General features: G+C 38.2%; 1 protein-coding gene across 1 annotated transcript in view; it reads right to left on the bottom strand.

Annotated features, from left to right (window-relative positions):
• Positions 1–838: 838 nt before the first annotated feature.
• Positions 839–19,733, bottom strand: part of GMDS (GDP-mannose 4,6-dehydratase) — a gene marked incomplete at both ends in the record, with an annotated part of 124,358 nt that continues 105,463 nt past the window's right edge. The window contains one exon of the mRNA XM_010019361.1: positions 839–966. Coding sequence (XP_010017663.1) covers positions 839–966 — 128 coding nt within the window. The remainder of the gene's footprint in view (positions 967–19,733) is intronic.

The raw sequence follows: 19,733 nt of genomic DNA, 5'->3' as shown, positions 1-19,733 counted from the left end.
ATCGGACTTTTCCTAATGAAATACTTGTTTTGTAATACAGAAAAACAAAACAAGCAGTCATCATCTTTTTAAACTACATCAATGAATGGTGAAGCCAAATCCGGTTTCCCAGCAAGGAATTATTAAAAGACAGAAATAGTCCAATGACCACAGGAAATCTTTAAGCACCAAAATGGGGACAAAAGTCTCCTGGGGAAAAGACAATATTTCCTACATGGTCATTCATGTCTCCTTGTAATACAATACAGGGGTATTGTTTATTTGTCTGCTTAAGTAGATGCATAGAATAAAATTAGAAACAAATCCTGAGTACAAAAGCATTTCAAACACTAGGTGCAGGCACATGTGTTGCAATACCTGCTGTCACAACTATGTTGTGATGCTTCTTTGTAACGTATAACCAGCTAAACCTTTGATCATTAATATACATATCATTCTTGCCTCATTATAATAAAGGCCACCAACCTCCACCAGGATCTTTGACTTCAGGTCAGGCTGCAACTTGCTGCAATCTTAATACTGGTCATAAAATTTGTCAAAACAATAGAAGAGATACTCTAAAATAGATTCACTTTATTAGTCAGCCGCCTCCCCCAAGGAATTCAGTCAAGGAATGTAAACCCAAAGATTTATTTTTCTGTTCAGGTCATGCCTGGGGTAGACTGCTGTGTTACTAAATTCTCTAGTCTGAAATCAAGAGCAAGACAAACTTAACAGGCCTCAATAAGCAAAACCATGTTGAGATAGCCCTCTGTGGACCATGACCTGAAGTTACAGCAACAAGCATTATCCCCACCACAAAGATGGTTCAGAAAAAGGCACATGGCCTACAGCTTACCTCAACGTAGTCCCTGGCATGGCCCCAGTCTCTCTTAGCATCCAGATTGCCCAGGCTGAAACAATCCAGCTGTCCAAGGTGAATTTTTGCTACCGATCGGCTAATTTTTCGAGTAACAAAGTTAGCCCCTGGAATAGAAATAAAAGGTACTATCAATCAGCATAGTCACAATAGCAGATAACTGGCCAGAAGAAATGCCTTGTATAGCTCAGCATATGGCACTTTCAGTCTTCATTCACTCCTCTAACATCACCTAGACCCATGCCATCTTTTATCATTTGAGTAGGCTAAGAAGCTTCCAGTGCAAGTGTCACATTAGCTGAATTTTCACAGCAAACATCTTTCTTTGTGGGACTTCTTAAGCATTCCTGATTTGCTGCCTCAGTATTCAGTCCAGGCATAAAGCCAAAGAAAATCATTTGGAATGTCAGTTCTTAAACACAAAATGCAAAAGGTTACATAAAGAAGACAGGCATCTTAGACCACCCTCAAGTTTTTTGTTGCTATTTCTTTTTCCTTTTTTTTTTTTTTTTGCATGCATTTAAATAAATTAGTTTATTAATAAAAAAATAAAAAGAGACTATTTATTTTCCAAAGGACTGTAATGGCTAAATGCATTTCACTTTTTTAGTTATTTGGGATTCTTTGTCTCCCAGGTTCAGTGAGATCATGAAAAAGTGATTTCAACTTCATCAGTTGAAGGCCACACATTATTTTATCGTATTTCTGCATTTTGTTCACTGTATTGCTTTGGTAATTTTGTGTACCTGTTTCTTCTCCCTGGAGAGCTGCTTTAAATAATAATTGTTTCTAGTTATTTTCGTATCTTGATTTTTAGATTATGATGGCTGTGATTCTAAAATGTGCTCAACAGTCTCCACAAAAGCAGAGGATTCTGAATTTAGACCATGATTTCAGGCTAAACAAGCCCAATGGCATTTGCACACTAATGGGCCACAAAAATTAAAATTACATGCCTTTGAAATAGCTTAAAAAAAAATAATTATTGACTGGTGACAGATGATACCTCATCCAAATGGAAAGCAGGATGGTTAGTGAAAATGACTGCACTTGTAAATGCTCTCAGCAAGTTTCAAAAGTCCTAAGCAGTGCAGCTTTTAAATTCAATGTATATATGTAGTCTTTTCATTATGGAACTTTGCTTTTGGGATATGTATCTCAGTTTTCTTTCAAACTAATGATAGGCTGCTGCCTATCCTGTAAAGTCAAGAGCACCACAGCACCTTTTAGTGTCAACTGACTCTGACAAAAGTAAAAAAACCCGAACAACAGATTGCGCCTATAAGAACCATGTGGAATGAAGCAACAAAATAATTCAGACCTTACCACAGGATTAAAGTAGAATTTTAATTTTCTGCCAACTGGTGAACTAATTGGAATTCCAGGTATTAGCCGTTTAGAATATATCCAGTTTACACTTGTTTACACTTGTTTTTTGAAGGATGAAAATCATGATTTTCATATTTAGAGTGTAGATGTATAAAGGAAGCTTGCAAAAGAGTGTGATTTGCAAAATTTCAGAAACAAAATATACTGGGGAGTCTTTTTTTTATAGCAATATTCCTCAAAACTTGAACAAATGAGTCAACTGCAGGATGAAAGCTCAAGCCCTTCTTCCAGACTGCACCCTACGTACTCAACAGCAGAGATACGCTTATTCCAAAGATAAACCAGCACAAACCACAAGACCAGCACTGTGACTCTACTGTTGCAATTTCTGACAGCAAAGTACTGTGGTTGCCCTGTTCCTGTCTGGATGGGCTTGCAGACGGAGTGGAGTTCTGGCTTAACAGAAACCAGCGACAGAGTCTCTCTGGCTTAGTCAGACTGGCACTTCACCAAAGTTTGTTTCCATTTATTATGCTATCAAAGTGCTTTGAGTTCTTTACATAGATTATTACTGATTAATTAAAAACAGATTCAAACTATTACACAAACTTATTAGGAATAGCTCTGAAACTTCCTAACCTTCTGCATTCAAATAATTTCAGTTAGCATTATTATGAAGTAAAAAATAGTTGAAGGAGAAGCTTTGCTTTCTAGGATAAAGTATATGGCTTTATGTTCCAGACTGCAACTTATAATAAGCAAAACTGGCCACTTTCAACACTACATTCCCATTTGCATTAAAAGCAGTGAGAGCTCTAGTCATCATCTGCAGTTTTACTGTCAACCTTCACGACAAATGAACATCACCTTTCATTTTGGAGTAACCACTTTCTTAGCATAAAAAGAAGAAAAAGCTATTAGGTTGTGTGTGTGAGAGAGAGAACATTCATACTATCCACTTAACCTGAAATGTATGAAAGATACTGCACACGAAAAAGCAGATTTGTCTAGCACAACACAGCATATCCTCATAACTGCCATCTTCTTGCAGAGTCACTGATAATGAGAGAAATGATCTTCAAAGATTTTCTCCAAGCAAAATCCAAATATTCATCAAAAGGCTGAAATGAAGAATTACAGAGCATCACAGTGAAAACAAAAAACCTTTATTTTCCAGAAATATTCCACTAAGGGTTCAACAAAATTATACCAATCCTGTTCTTCGAAATGCCTCAGCATTAAAGCAGTGGAAGAAAACTATGCTACTGTTCATCCCGAGAAATGTGATTAATTTTTTTTTTCATGCAACCAAGGACTGAATGGCACATTTCAGAAGCATTTAAATGATATGGTTCATAAATAATGTTTAAATACTGATTCTCTTCAAAACCAGTATCTTAAAATATCCCATTACACTATATGTTTGATCCCATGCCATTAAATGCACACCATAACTAGAATTTAAGCTCATGCCCATTGAAGTCATACAAAATAGTTAAGACTATGTCAGCATTTCCATTATAAAGCCCTGTCCTAGGGGTTTGCAATCAGGCTATAAAATCTTGCTTTGGCCTGGAACTTGGCAGACATAATGTCTCTTTCCTCAGGAATGATTCTATCTAAAAGGCCTATGCACACTGTTACAGATATCCTTATACAACTGAATACAAAGTACCTTTTGAAACACAGAAATGGTTAGCTTCCTTCTTCCTCAGCAGGTATTGAGGACTTCCTAATGTTGAACCTACAAGAGCATTTTCCCCCATAAAGAGGCCAGTTAGTGCCAGCAAGAGTATCAACAGAGCTGGTGTGTTAAACCACTTTGCCTTTCATGTTGATTTTCATCAGATCAAGATGATGCATCAGCTAAAAAGCCACCGGCTGCCAGAGCTGACTAAGACCTATTCTATTATGCTACTAACATTAGTAATTCACATGGAAGTGTGTTGGTGGTAGGAACAGAAACTAGCTTAGATTGGCGGAGAAGAGAGATGTCAAGTCCCACATTTGTCGCCTGGCTTTGTACTGCTTCTACAGTTCAGAGAGGCTTTGCAAAACACACCTCACTGCTCACACCTAGTACGAATGAACATGGAGTGTTCAAAACTCTATTAAATGTGTGATGTATTTGTTACTCATTCAAACGCTTTTTTAAAATGTATGAGGGTGGCACTGTTCTGGGAGCTCACTGTCCTACAGCAAACAAGAGGAGTTATTTCTGCTCCCTCTGTAGGGCCAAGTATGCTGAGCTAACTGCTTTGCATAGTTACCTATATAGCAAATATACACAAATCATGATGGGCCACATTATGCTCTGGTTTGCATTGCTACTGACAGCAGTGGAATTGCTGTACAGCAACAGCAGATACCTGCCTAGATTTTGCAAAGGATGCTTCGGTGTGTCCTCGCATTTTAGCAGTTCCATACAGCCTTGGTTGAGCAGTGCCTGACAAGTTTTTACATTTTAAAAGAGGCCTTAAACATGAGTTTTCATTATATTAATAGCTCTTTCAGGAAGCCTGGGCATTAGCTTAGATTTGTTTTCAAAACCCAAGCCCTCCCTCTGAGATCATTAGCATTCCAATAGGAAAGATAAGGTCTGATTTACAAACCTGATTTATCCTAGATAGGATTTTAAGCAAGGATTCCTCACCAAGAAGACCTAATCTGTAAAACACATAACTTGTCAGCAAACCACTATAGGAACAATACTACAGTAAAAAGAAATAGCAGAGGTATAATGCAATAGCTTCAGCTCTCCAGCCCAGGCCTGTTGCCTGCTGCACTGCCTGGCTCAGGGTGGAAATCAGCTTACACAGCTCATCCCTCCAAGAGGTACACTGCCTACATCTGGCAAAGATACAGTTTTGAAAGCTGGGCACATCTCTCAATAGCACATATTCGAAACTATTGCTTGAGGAAGCACGCTTTCAATGCACCTACAGTTCCAAAGCTAGATGCCCTGAGAAAAAAATCTGGGTCTCTTCATAGGTACCCCACTCTTTTTATCAGCACTGGGATTTCACCCTTTGTGTATCATCAGAAAACTGGCTGTTTGAAGTAGGTGTTTATTTCTAGAATCTGTGGTGTGTAAGAGACAGCCAAATGGATGAAGTAGCTTTAAAAGCCACTGTTATAGTAACTATCTATTTTCAAGAACCCTCATTTTCCAAGCTCTCAAGGCTACATACAAAACTCAACAGACGACAAAATTGTGGTCTTCGGAAGACTCTATCCCTGTATAACACTAGGTGTTTCATGCATAAGAAAATCTATCATTAATCCTAGTAATATCATGGAATAAGAGTCAGTCTGACAGCATTTAATAGCAATACTTATGTATCAGCTGAAATGCAGTCCTAGCACAGTCTATCAGGTTGCCATAACATCTTTGTCTTTGTTTTGCATAAAATATGATTAAAATATTTCTGTCTCTAAAGGTGCTGGCACAAGAAAAAGGGTAGTTTTGTTTTTTTTCTTTTCTCCAAGTTTCTACAGTTCTGGCATAGATTCTAGTGGAAGCCTAACATGTTCAAACACATTGTGTACCCAGTGCTTCTACTAAACCAAAGGAACATATTTCTTTTAACATACATATGTTGTAAATGACACATTTAATGAGATCATTAAAATGTTTTAATTGCCTGAAAGTCCACACCATTCATAATTTCCATTCTATGAGAAGCTTTTCCATTTTTGTAACAAGTTGAAATTAAAAAACAAAGCAACACCCAGTTTTTCTAAGAAAAGAAGTCCAGTCTCCTTTCGATTATACCGCTGAAAGTCAATATCAACTATTCTGAAGTCAATGGAGTTGTGTCAGTGTAAACCAGATAAAAATCAAGTTACAGATCTTTAAATTACCCTTCCATATTTTGAGTTTACATGCAATTTTCAACTGTATTTTGATCAAAACAACTCACACTGTACTGCATTTTGGTAAAACTAATAGAGCAGATAGATAGCTAGTATATGCTAAGCAGTCACATAATTTGTGACTCCATTTTCAATTTTAAATAACAAATTGTTCTTTTCACAACAACAATCATACAAAGTAGAAACATCACTGGAAACAAAGGAAAAATTACTATTAAAGGTGATTTTTTTTCTTTCCCAGCTTTTCATAATATCCTGAAAATTTTACAGAGCAAGTACAGCTACATTTGGATGAGCTTGCCAAAAAGTCCACAATTTGACTTTTTCAAAATGAAATATATATATATGTTAATAAGGGTGATATGATTCATAAGGAAATCACTATAAAGTCATGCACTGCATGGGAAACATCTTCCTGACCTGAGCAATAAATCATTTTATTTCCTGAAACATGACATATAGTCAGATGTAATCCTTATGTTTTAATCCTGTATAGCATAGCTGGAAATACTTTGCTTCATCATAATATTTCCAGCTCTTTCTCCATCCTTTAAAATAGTAATAGTACCTGATATGATGACAGTGGGTTTCTCAGATTTTAATACGTTTGCAATGTTTTTCAGATGTTTTCAGTTTATGTACCCCCAAATATTTTCCATGGAAACATGGGGAAAGAAAGCTATTGATAATAGGCTTGTTTCTAAAGATTATTCTTCTTCAACTCTGTGCGAAGTAATCATGTAACAATAAAATCCACAGATCACGGACTGAACGCAACAGTCTAATACTATGAGGATAATCTTGTCCCTCCTTATAAAGTAAGCTTCACTTGGTCTACTTTAAAATGTGCGATTTCAATAAAACAAAGTGGTACTAATTCCTTCAAATATTGTTAACAAAGACATTAATTGGCATATCAATGGAATTATTTTTTTTATAACATATTGACACACAATGCAAAAATTAAAATGTGTTAAGTCTGCTTGGCCCCGTTTTCCATTTGCACCACACTTTTCAATGGAATTCCTTGGGTAATGGAAAATATACTACTACTTGTATTTTAAAAATGAGGAGATTGAGGCAGAAAGGTACAGGTGTGCAGAGATAGGAAGCATGAGCAGCAGGAGAGCAGCACACTGGAGTGGGTTGAGTCTCTTCAACCCAAGAGCACCTCTGCCACTGACATCCACTTGCACACTGAGAACATTTGGACAGCTGAGGGCAACAGGAGGTTGCACGAACTAGGCACGGAGGGAACGAAAATAATTTCTATACTCTGAGGGGAAAATACGAGTGAGGAATGGCAGAGTACAGAAATTGGAAGGGAACGCAGAAAGGAGGAAGACTTTTCTTTTCCCCTATGGTCAGAAAGATAGCATGAAGCTTACCTGGAGGGACAACTAGTAAGCCCTGTAAAAGAATGTCATGGAAGTAGAATGAGATAGTAGGTGGCATTTGTCACAGCACAGAGAGCCATGCTTCCCTGTGATTCAGTGAAGCTAACCCTACACTGAGGATCTGTCATCAGGGCTTTAAACTCTTCATGACTGTTCTGCTCCTCCCAAAGAACAATGACAGGATGATTTCTATGACTACAGACCAGCAATTCTCTAAAATGACTGAAAAAATGACATTTAATTAGCAGACAACCTGCATGTGTAATGTGTAACACAAAGCTATTCAATTTCAGGTTCAAAACAACCTTATTCAGGACTAATTATACATCTCAGATCTATTATATGGGCCTTTTTAAAAGGACAGGGTGGCATACCAGCAATAACTGCTGGGCAAAAGGTGCTATTTTAGTATATTTCCTCCACATAACTTTTCTTAAATTATTTTCCCCTCAGGAACTGTACACTGAACAGGAAAAGGTAAGGCATCAAAGATTCTTATAAAGGAAAAACCAAACATTAATACCGAAAACAATATGTAAAAGTGTTATTCCTGTTCCCAAGTTTATGCTGTTAATGGCACTTACATAAACAAAGCTGCGTTTCGCTTACAGAAAACTTAACCTTTTGCTCCAAACTATTCACTTTGATTTCTTAATCGCAGTTCATATACACTACATTGCAAAACAAAGGTAAATGTCTTCAGCCACTCTGATTTGTTAACAGCCTTTTAAGCTGTGTTTTTTAAATGATACAACTAATGTTATTGAATCGAACCTCTCATTTAAGCTGTCACAGAACTAGACAAGCCCTTGCATGTGTATGCTATGGGTAAGCATGAATGTGCTTGCCCATCAGCACAGACTCTTTATATTCCTTAAGCATGTGTAAACAATTGGAGTTAAGTACATGTTTTGCTGAATTGGTGCTACCATAGCTAGGGGAAAAAAAAAAAGAAAGAAAATCTTGCAGTTGTACAAAATGGAAATATCATGAAGTCCAAGGCAACTTGCAGAAAAACGAATTGCTACTTATCTTGTTAAATACCTATCAAAGTTCAGACATCTGTGCCCTTAAATTTAGCCCCCCTTTCTTTTCCTCCCTGTCTTTCCCCTCCTCCATCCTCTCAGCAACCAGTAGCACATCAAAAAAGGTGCTGTTTGATGGTTCAAGCTAAGACATTCAGCTTTTACCCTAGCACTCCCTTGAGATGAAGCAGAAGAGGGTTTTAATCTTACCTGGTGACACATGATTGACTAATACAGTTTCTTGGACCTTCTGACATCTGAGGGACTAAGTCTGGCTGGTGTCTCAACCCCTCCAGGTGGCTGGGACATCAGCTTGTGGTAGGTCACAGTATAATCAAAGTCTTGCACAGGTGTTCTGTGTCTTTCTGCGCACCCGTATTAGTGCTAACTTTTAATGTGCAAATTTCTGAGTATAAAATGTGTCATTTCACTTCAAGTCAGGGGTAAAAAGAACCTTCTTTTACTTCTACTGAAGGCAAAAGACTGTAATCAAGGCTAGCCTTAAAACCAGTCACAGTGGCATACAACTTTGCTGAGTCAGTGCTGATGTATTTTCTTGGAGAGAGAAAAATGGTCTAGCTACAGCCAAATAACTTACTTGAAACTTTTCCTCCCACACAAACTAATAAGCAGTCTCAGACGGGTTTGACACTTATACAGTATAACTCAAGATGTTCGTAAATCCGTGTACCTCCCTTTGGAGCTTTGTTGCTCAACTGTTTTTCTCTTAGGACTTTCTTCTGGTTAGCTTTGCGACAGTGGTAGTTCTCCAGGCACCCTTTAGTCCCTCAGTACATCATTTGGTAAATTTTCATAAACCGCCTTTGCTACAGGAGTCCTGGAGCCACCAAGAGGGGTCCTGAAACACAGCTGAACTGGATTTCCAGAGAGCTGGAAAGAGCCATTGGCAAAGAGCTCATCGAGAAGTAGCAAGGTGGGGACTAGTGAGAGCTGACGGGAAAGAGAAAAAGAAATCTCAGCTTCTGCAAACACAGGTGGCATAATTTTTTCTAGTAGTTGAACAGGGCACATAAAATGCAAGGTGTTACATTTCTTTCCATCTTCTGTTAGAAATAATTAGATTCTTGGCTAGGATGTTGTGAGAAGTACATCTCCAACATCAGTGGTGATACCAACAATTAAATGCACAAATCAATTGTGATGTTCTGTGATTGCCAGTATAAAGATGAATTGTTCCAGCTACAGAACACCTTCAGAATCACGACAGACTAATCAAGTAAATGCTCTGACAGAAGAGTCAATAAAAATCTTCACACTGTGTGCTATGGTGTGCTTTCAGCCCAGTCTGCTTGCCCCGGCTGTCCCCATTTCCTGAACTCTGCTTTTGCACTGGGACAAGTGGGGCTCCTGCTGACAGAACAGGACAACAGTGGAAGTCATTAGCTTGGATAAAACCAGAGCAACACCCCTCAAATGTAGATTTTAACAACAAGCCCCCTTGAAACAGGCTTCAAAGTAATGGGGGGGGGATGGGACACATGACACATGGGTAGACCCAACCCTAACAGTTTAAGAAGAAAATAGGAGGGAAAGGCTGTCAATACACCAGGAAGACTGCAAGCCAACAAAGACAGTATGTCCATTCTGCTCCTGAAAGACTTGAATATGTTTGGCCTAGTTGTGTTGACCTCCTGTACTCAAAGAGCCCATAAAAACATTATTTCACCTAGCTGTAGTTACTGCTGGTTGCTTAAACTTCCCATAAAAAGTTATGTCCTTATTTCAGAGCAGTCCATGATCACTCTCGGGGGACCCTGAAGTTAAGCAAGGGTGCTCTGGCTTCCACACCCAAACCCTGAACTGGAAATGCCACCAGGCAGAGGAGCAGCTCTCCCACTGCCAGAAAAGATATGTCAGAAGGTTGCATAAAAGCCATTACTGAGACCAAACTCCCCTCTGGGACAAACCTTGGGTATGTTGCTAATTTTCATTTTAAAATAAAAAAGGCACCAAGGCAAAGAAATGGACACTGCTATTTACCGAGAAAATCACTTGAACACAGGAAAACAGCAAAATTACAGCAGTTTTTTGAAATGTACGTACATTTCAATGAATATTCCATTTTCCTAATATTGCCACTGAAAATGAATCCCACTCCTGCATTCTTTCCATGTGGGAATAGTGTTTCTGTAGTGTAATTAATAAATGAAATAAAAATAAATATGCAGCTATAAACCCAGAGAACTCAGTTTTCTGGCAAGATAAATCAGTGCAGTTTCACTGAAGTCAGATGATTTAAATTTACAAAGAATCCAGAATTAAACATTCCACCATTAACACATCCAATCACCACAAAAACTTTGCATGAGAAAAAGTGAAACAAAACATTTGGAAAGTGATTAAATAGCAATATCCAGAGCATCAATATAGAATGTTCTTTTAGTGCTGTTCAACCTGTCATGCTCACTGCTGTTTTAATATCAGTATTTTTAAGAACACTTCTTCCTTTGTGGACTCCTGAAATTCATTGTTATCCTGTTTTTGTGATACTTCCCATTTAAGTTAGTTTACACTTCCTCTAGGAACAGAAGAGGCAGTCAGATCACCTGCTGTTCTGAGATGCCTACAATACTTCAGCACAATGGGGTGAAACCAGGACATAAAGTTAGCCGAATTCTGAATTTCCTGGCTTTGTATTTTTAGTGGGACCTTTCACGTAATTTTAATATCCCCATAGGTATCTGTGCATGCTTTCAATACAAACACACATGCACATATACCCTGCACATGGTCAGGAACAAAGCTGTAAATTCTAGCATTAGAAGTTAGGATTATGTGTGCCAGTGTTGTTTCGAATGCACAATGATACAGTTTCACAAAACATGTCTAGATTAATTAGATACTGTATTTTTTTTCCTAATAGGATTGTCCCCTGTGCAGAGAATAGACTTTCTCTGAGAGCAGAGACTACTGTCCTGTTAGAAACAGAGTGCAGGGGTCCCATGGAGTCTGAAGCTAAGCAAAGATAACTGTAGGAAAAGAAATTACGGATTCACAGTTTAGTCTGATTAATGCTGCTATGGAAAAAATGAATAAAAGCCAGTTTTCTTCTGCAAATCTGAAAAGATGCTTGGAAAGTCACTTAAATCAAGGTTCTCATTTAGTCATTGATGCATATCCCTTTGTGTGACAACCAAGCCCTCAGATGTAAACAGATGGGAATGTTACTCTGAACATCAACCTATCAATCAACCAATGTAGACTTCTTTTTTTTCCCCCATGCCTTAGTTTCTCACTCCAAAAATGGGGATAGAATGCAATGTTTTACAGGAATTTGAGAAAGTTAAGTGTTTGTGAACCAGTGAGAGAGAGAAGCACCCTGGAAGATGAAATCACTCTCATTGCAAGGATTCAAGAGTGGCCATAAAGAGGCACAGAGTAAATCTGCTGTCAAAGAGATCCTTTCTTGCTCTCTGCCCCCCAGAGACAGAACATCTAGTCATTCAAGTGAGAACTGTCAATCCTGTGCAAGGAATAAGGAAGGGCTTTATCAGAACACATAGCCACAAGTCTGAGTTAAGTTTGTGGGAGCATCCCTCATTCAGTCATTACACAATTTTTGAACTAATCAAGTTTGCAGTGTTTTTTTTTTTCTCCTTTCATAGTTTCCAGGAGGTACTCATATTTACCTCATTTCTTATGCCCAAATGTCTTTGGATGGTGAGGAATACTGTAACTGCTGTGGCCACAGAATTCTTAAATTTCCTGATGCAGTCTAGAACTTGCTTCCAAAACTGGACAAAACTGATTTTTAAATAGCTTCCCAATGCACATGGATAAGTTTGTCTCTCAAAGGGCAGTTTATCAAGGAGCTCAAGAAGCAGGGAGGAAAATTGCTGAAATTTAACCCTGAACCCCATGTGAACCCAGGGACTGAGACTGCATATTTTCCACTGTCCTGCCATCTGCTGCTTCACTGCACATGGTAATCTTTGGCAACCCCACTGAGAGCTGCCTGGGCTATGGCTCTGTTCAGACAGGGTGTAGAAAGAAAAGACACTGAGAATGTCATGGCTGGCTGACCAGACTACTGAGATCAGAGAGATTATGCCTCATTTGCTCACCAAGCCCTGCCAAAAGCAACACCATTTAACTGCAGGTACTCAAAACCCAACAGGCATGTTTAAAGGAATTTTAGGCTTAAAAAAGGGCCATTCATAATGTGCATTTGTTGGGGATACTGCAGCTACCACCTTTTGGCAATTATTCACGAGAGTTTTAAAAGAAAGTTTACAGTCTCCAGCATCTCAGGTACAAGTGAAATATGGCAGAAAATATCATACCTGATTTACAGGACACGCGGACCTGGAAGATGACTCAAGGCAGGAATAAACTAAAGGGACCTAATAGCCCAGCAAACAGAGATAAACAGAGAAAAAGCATAGCTGTTATTTTAAAACAGCTACAGTCTGTTTATCTCCCAGCTGTGAAATGCTGCACAGTAAGGGAGCACGAGGGTTTGGTACTTATATGCATAACCTTCATATGTCACCTCATGACAAGGGACCTCCCTTGAGCTGCAGCCAAATCTACGTTTGTTCCCCAGAGTACCCCCATAGGCTCCAGCTGCAGCAGAAGAATCAGCTCTCAGACTCTGATTTCCCCTTACCACGCTCTTCTGAATGAGGGCCCTAACCCTTTCAGTGACGAAGTACCAAGTGATTACCCACAGAATTTACTATTTCAAAATGATGACTGTAAAAGCTAACAAATATTTCAGAAGCGTCTGAGAGCTGGCAAGGGATACCATCTAAGGGTGTTAGACCTGCAAGAAAATTACGGTAGGATACCGAGTGACTGTAGGATTTTAAATCATATCATGCTGACACCCACTACCTGTTATTAATGTATCTTCCTTATCCTCCCTGCTTCCACCAGAAGTACTACAAATGAAGATGTAATTGTATATGTGTCTACAACAACATCCGGACCTATTTCTTCACTCAAATACTGATCTTTGAAATGACAGTGCCTTTTCTTATCTGCTTGGGAAAACAAATGAACTTCAGCTTCTCCAGGGGCTGCAGAACTACGGTTGGCAGATTTCAGGGTTGACAAATGTTCTTCTAATTGCAAAGGGACACTACAAAATTGTCCTGTGATGTGGAATAGACAGTCGCTGTCACCCTTTCTTCTTCCCTGCTGCTCTACTGCCTCCACTCTGTCTGCCTCACAGGGAGATCGGAAAACAGACAGAAAATGCCATGTAGGAGAGAAGGAACAGGCATCTTTTTCCTAGCTCCAGCTGTGTTGGAGCCAACAGGCTCCATTGTTTTGATGATTCCAGGATCCTTGCACCTCATTTCATCCCTGCATGACAAAAGCATACAGCACAGGTGGGAACGGCCTGCAGACATACAGAGGGAGCTTCTGAAATCCTTAAGCCATTCCCTCCTAGAAAGGACTCTTCTTTCTGAGAGCTGGAGCCAAATAACCTTGACCCAACCTCTCATTAGTAGGTTCTGCACACAGATAACCCTCACAGCTCACAAGGGAATTTTGCTAGTACTGAGCTTTGTAAATAAAAGGCAAGGCAGGAGCAACGTGTTAAAATCAGTATGGCAACGAGATCAAACATGATTTCCATGGATTTTTCTTTTGATACAAATGCACAGCTTAAAAAAAGAGTAGGTTTGAAGTAAAAAGCTACCCATTAACATTCTCAGCTTAAACTGCTTCTTTGCTGCTAAACTCCACTGAATCAGAGCTCCCCACTCCCGCTCTCCTTCTTGACTCATGACCTCAGTGACAGTCACGAAGTCAGGCAGAGCCACTTCATAAAATGTACTAAATGAAGCAACTTTTAATAATAACAAGGACTGGCAGGTAGCCATGGTAGAGGAGGAAAGACCTAGTAGGAATGTCCCGCAGCATAAAAGTCTCTGTTGTTCTCATTACTGCAAAGGAAGAAAATCTCTTAAAATGCTTTTGATTCAAATGTTCATTTGACAGCAACGACGGACAAGACAAATGGCTGTAAAACAAGGCAATTGGATTTCCTACTGCTACAATATCTTACTTGGCTCCCATGACACAATTTCTCTGTTATTCTGCCTTGCCATGGTAAAGTAAACTTACAGCCTACCCAGAAAACAGATGAGTGTAATCAGTCCTTTATAAATTATATCCCTTCACTCAAGGAAAGCAAATAACTTTGCCTGCTCTATAATAACTGTTTCTAATACTTCATTTATTCTTTAAATTGTTTATAAAACACTTCAAGAGAGGTCAAGACAAGAGGGCAACAATAATTGGAGATTAAGGAGACTCTCTAAGTATTTTGTGCCTGTGAGTAAACACTTTGGCAATTATTATGTTACAAGACAGATCTACTAAAAAAAACCCCAGCTTATTTATGCTTTTCTTGAACATACATATTATATCATCTGAGAAAGAGTCCTCATTTTTCCACAGCTATTTCAATTAAAATTTAAGCAGCTGCAGAATTGGCTGATGTTATGTGATGGGCAAATAATAACAGATTTAACCTGGTCTCATATGGAAGAAACATAAAGGATCAATGAGATGAGCGTAACTGGTCTTCTTGCAAAGCTTTCCCCAAGTGTCCTGAGGAAGCAGGGGCTTTCCTCCTCAGAGACAGATGTGTTAAAGCCCACAGAGTCAGGAACGGGCAGAACTGAGCCCAAAGGACAGGGACGTGAATTCACGTGCAGGACTGGTGTCTGGGTGAGGTTTTAAAAAGAGCTTTCAAACAAAAGGGACCATCATGCCCTTTTGCAGACTCTGTGGCATGGCTCTGCAACATCATCTCTTGAGCTGCTGAGTGTCACAACTATGCAGATGCCTAATGAAGCTGAACTGTGACACATCAATTAACACCAGTCAATATCATCCACACTTCGGAGGTACATACAGATAAAATTATATTAAATCTTTAAACCATCAACCCACTGGTTTCTTTTGAAATAGCTAAAATGCATCACATTGGAAATATATGCTTCATGGTAATGTTTCTGCTTAGCTTGGAAGATGTTGCTAAAGAAACCACTCACATCTCCTGGTATCTCACCCGCCAATTTAAAAGAAAATGTAAACCATGTTGCTGAAAAAGAAGAAACAATCAAATTCTGAGTAATTATACAGAAATAATAAACTTAAACATGACAAAAATATTTGATAAGGGATCTAAAGGAAGACAACACTATAGGCATACCAGCTTGCTAAAATGAAATCCTTCTCAAGAGTTTCAATGGAACTTAGTGAACAGTTATTTTATTGCTGACAAAGGAATCTTTTTACCTATTTTATATGAAAAGGTCATAAAAATGCATGTTCAAGATTCAGATTTTATACTGTTCCTCTCCCCCTCCCCTTTTTTAAAATACCGTTTCCTAGACGTTCTCAAAGGCACAGTGTCATGTGGATCTTCACACAAACACAAGCTCTCTCCAAATTACTTCAGTCTAATACCAAATGATACAGATATTGTTTCCACGATTTATTTTAATCCCATTAAAATCTTTCTCCTTGAACCCACATATTCCTTGGCACTACATGTTAGTCAAACACTGCAGCACTGTACAATGCACGTGTCAGCCAGGGACATACTACAACCAAATAAAGCAGCTTACCCAAGCAAAGTGAACTGCATAATGCAGCTAAGTGGCACCAAACTGTGAAAAAGCTGTTTATTTTTTATTTCCCCAAAGTCAAACTGAACTGAAAATTGTTTTAACTATTTTTTTTCTTCTAAAATGGGAACTGAACCACAACTGTTACCTGAACCAAAATCTTTGTTGAACCTAATCCAGAACCGATCCAAGAAAAAGATGCCTGATTATTGGATCAGAATAATTCTTCAACAGAGAATTTCCCAGAAGAAATTCCCTGATCACAGTTCAAAATTTTGTATTTTTCAGCTTGAACTGATTCAGAAATACTAAGGCAGATAAATAATTATTGATCTGATGAAACTGAACTAACTTGAGTAAAAAAAAAAAATCAGATCTGAACCAAACAATTTACTACTACTTCATGTTGTTTTACTTCTTATAAAACTATTGGTATTTTTCAAGTGTCACAAGCCCATGTTCTTGTATTACAGGAGTCACAATTTTTCTATAATTTTTAAATTAATTATATTAAACTTAGCAGGTTTTCCCACAAGTAGTATTTTATAGTAAAAGGGAAAAGGAGGCTAAGCAAATATTTCCAGGTAGCTCCTGCCACCATTACATAGGTGACTACTTCCACTTGTAGAAGTAGAGAAGTATCAGGTCCTCTTAAAACTATTAACATTATGCTTCTGTGTTAAAAGCCTTCCATAAGATGCTCACTTTTTCAATATGTAAGCCTCCCAGTGCTTTGAAAAATCTGAATGCTCTTGTCATTTATTTAATTTCAAACAGCAGGTTTGAAAATCTGATCAAGACAACTGAGCTATTATTCATTTACCAGTAACAATTTCCTTTTCAAAATCAACACAATCAGACTTAGAGTCAGAGCCTGTAAACATCAAGATGCCTCTGTAAATATTTGTAGGATTATGGCTGTAATACTTTGTGTAATATAAGGCAGAAACATTCAAAAAGAACATACTGTATCATGTAGCTGCATAAGCACTTCTTTTCAGGTAGGCTACAGAATAAGAAGAGGCATTTCCTGTAATCCATTGAGGATTAATGTTCTATTTTTTTCCCCTCGTAGTACTCTAGAGGTACAGCATATTTTAAAAGTGTCAAATCTTTCACAGTTTTTTTTACTCAATACCAAGCCTTTGTATTAAATATTAAACTACCTGATTATAACCATTAGAAACAACATTAAGTTCAAATGAACTCTCGCATATATTACAAATTGGATAGCTTTGATTTATTCTGCTTTTACAGCAAATTTTACTAAACATACTAACTTTTTCATCAAACTTGCATGTACAGGCAGCCATCTTCAAGCACCATCCACATACTCACACACGTGCATACTTCTGGAAAAGATTAACATTCCCTGGTGACTCTGTGGGTTTCTTCATGGGTGTTGATGCCTGGTTATCACTGTCTATAAATGTGGTGGTAAAGCAGATGATATCACCACACCACCAAACCCACAAGTAACCTGTAAAACCAAAGTGACAGGAGACACTTTACTTACTTGCAAGTAGACCAAAGTTGTGCAATAACTGCAGCACTCTAATGAACTCAAACCCAGAATTGCTTCATCCCATGATTTCAAAACAAAGAGCTTATTTTTTCCTTTAAGTGCTGGTCAAGATTATGATACTTTTCTTAAGAAAAGCATCATTATGAGATACAAGTAAAATTTAATGTTGATCTGTTATTTATCTGTTACTTTTCTGATGCTATTTTGGCAATAGAATTTGGATTCACTGGCATGAAAAAAAATGTTGCCAGTTCTTTAGTAACACCAGTACTTTCAGAACTAGGCAGCAAAGGTAGCATTTGCCTACTGTTGTTACATGAAATCAGGCTTTAAATTTCTTAGCTTGAGTTACTGTTACATCAGTCTTGTTCTGTTTTTCTTAAATATTGCATGGTCTGTGGGGACCCTTAAATATACTAAAAATAAAAGAACTGTATATGTGCTACACTTTTTGTTTGAAACTTGAATAGGTTTAAAGAAAAATGCCTATTATTTGTACTGCATCCTCAGTTTGCCAGTTAATGACTTGTTCAAATTAGCATCCTCACCTGAAGATGCAAACAAAACACAAGCTACCTGGTGTCCATTGCATATGATTTAAAGAAATGGGCTTGAGACCATGAGAAAATTTAAACTGTCTTAAAGAACAGAGTATCTGAAACTTGAGAAGCACTGCAAAATGAAACCATGAACTAGAACACAGAAAGGACTGCGATGCTAGGCAACGCTGAGCTGAAGGTAGAGACGCTCTCCTAAATGTAAGAACATTCGCATTTGTACAAGGACACGCCAAATACAAAGGACACCCCTGGAGCCACTGTCTAGCCCAGATGCATGACAAGCAAATACAATTTTCATCAATGCCCAGATGATTCAAATCATTACTTGCAAATCACAGTGTACCTGGACAGGTTACAGCCCAGGAGGCACAGCAGCACTCCATTCTGCTACTCAGAAAAGGAGAAGCGCATACTCTGCCTAGATTTAGACCTCACAAAAGGCAGAGGTTTGTTCATGATACGTAATGACTACTCCAACAGAGCATGACAGCAAATCACGCTACTAGTGCCAGTCGTCCCATTCCCCTCCTAAAGAAGGGACAAAACACTTCTGCCACCTCCTGCTTTCCTTACAATATCCTAGAGGATATAAAAAAATATATGCAAGAATTTGAGAAAAGGAAGTCACATTCCTCCTGAAAAACACATGTTAAAATTAGCAATTACTGGCCTTATTTTCAGTAACAGATACATATGATATTTATGCAAGCAAACAGTGTGGAAAAAAGGAACATTTGCAAACTCAAATGCCTGGTATGATCACAAGATTAGCGTTGCTCAATGGCACTTGAGCATAAATGCTTAAAATAAAGTTTATCGGTGGTACCATCCCCAACCAACAAATCATTTAAGACCAGAGGAACTTTTCAGTTTACTTCATTTTCCAGAATTATGTAAAATTTAGGAAGTTTAAGGACTGTTCCTGATATTTGAAGGTGCACAATCACTCCATGTGTCTTGAGGAGGTACAATAATGGCAACAAAAGAGCTTGTCATTTTTTTGCAGTCTGCAGCAAATAGAAACTCAGTATAAGTGAGAGCACATAGCATACCACGCAACTCAAGTATCCCTAGTAGATTCACACATGCCTACCAGTGACTCAGAATATGGGCATGAGGTGGGGCTGAGAAAAGAAAGGTGTCAGCAAGAAGCACAAAGATTTATAACTTAAAAGGAACGGTTTCAAAAATGTATAAAAAGAAATGCAAAGTAAAATGTTTCTGTGCATTACTGATGTTTCGCACGTGTCATTTGGATTTGTTTTAAATCCAGAATGAGCTCTGCTTTTTCCAGATTTGCACTGCCTAGACTTGGGATTACTATAGGATTTTATTTTAAAGTTTCTGGCAAATATTCTCGGTCTGCTGATTGATGGATATCAATGCAATAAACACCTTAAACCTTTCTTAATATAAGGTTTTTAATATAAATGAGAAAATCCTTTTTTACACTCTTTTGGATGTAAACTGGAGGTCTGAGTTGCTTTGTTGGACAATTCTTTCACTACTTGCAAATTTATTCACATTTAATGTCATGAAATCAAGCTCA

The sequence above is a fragment of the Nestor notabilis genome, unplaced genomic scaffold (genome assembly GCF_000696875.1).
Source record: "Nestor notabilis isolate BGI_N333 unplaced genomic scaffold, ASM69687v1 scaffold1398, whole genome shotgun sequence".
NCBI lineage: Eukaryota > Metazoa > Chordata > Aves > Psittaciformes > Psittacidae > Nestor > Nestor notabilis.
The sequence above is the reverse complement of the archived record's forward strand: the minus strand, read 5'-3'. Positions and strand labels throughout refer to the sequence as shown.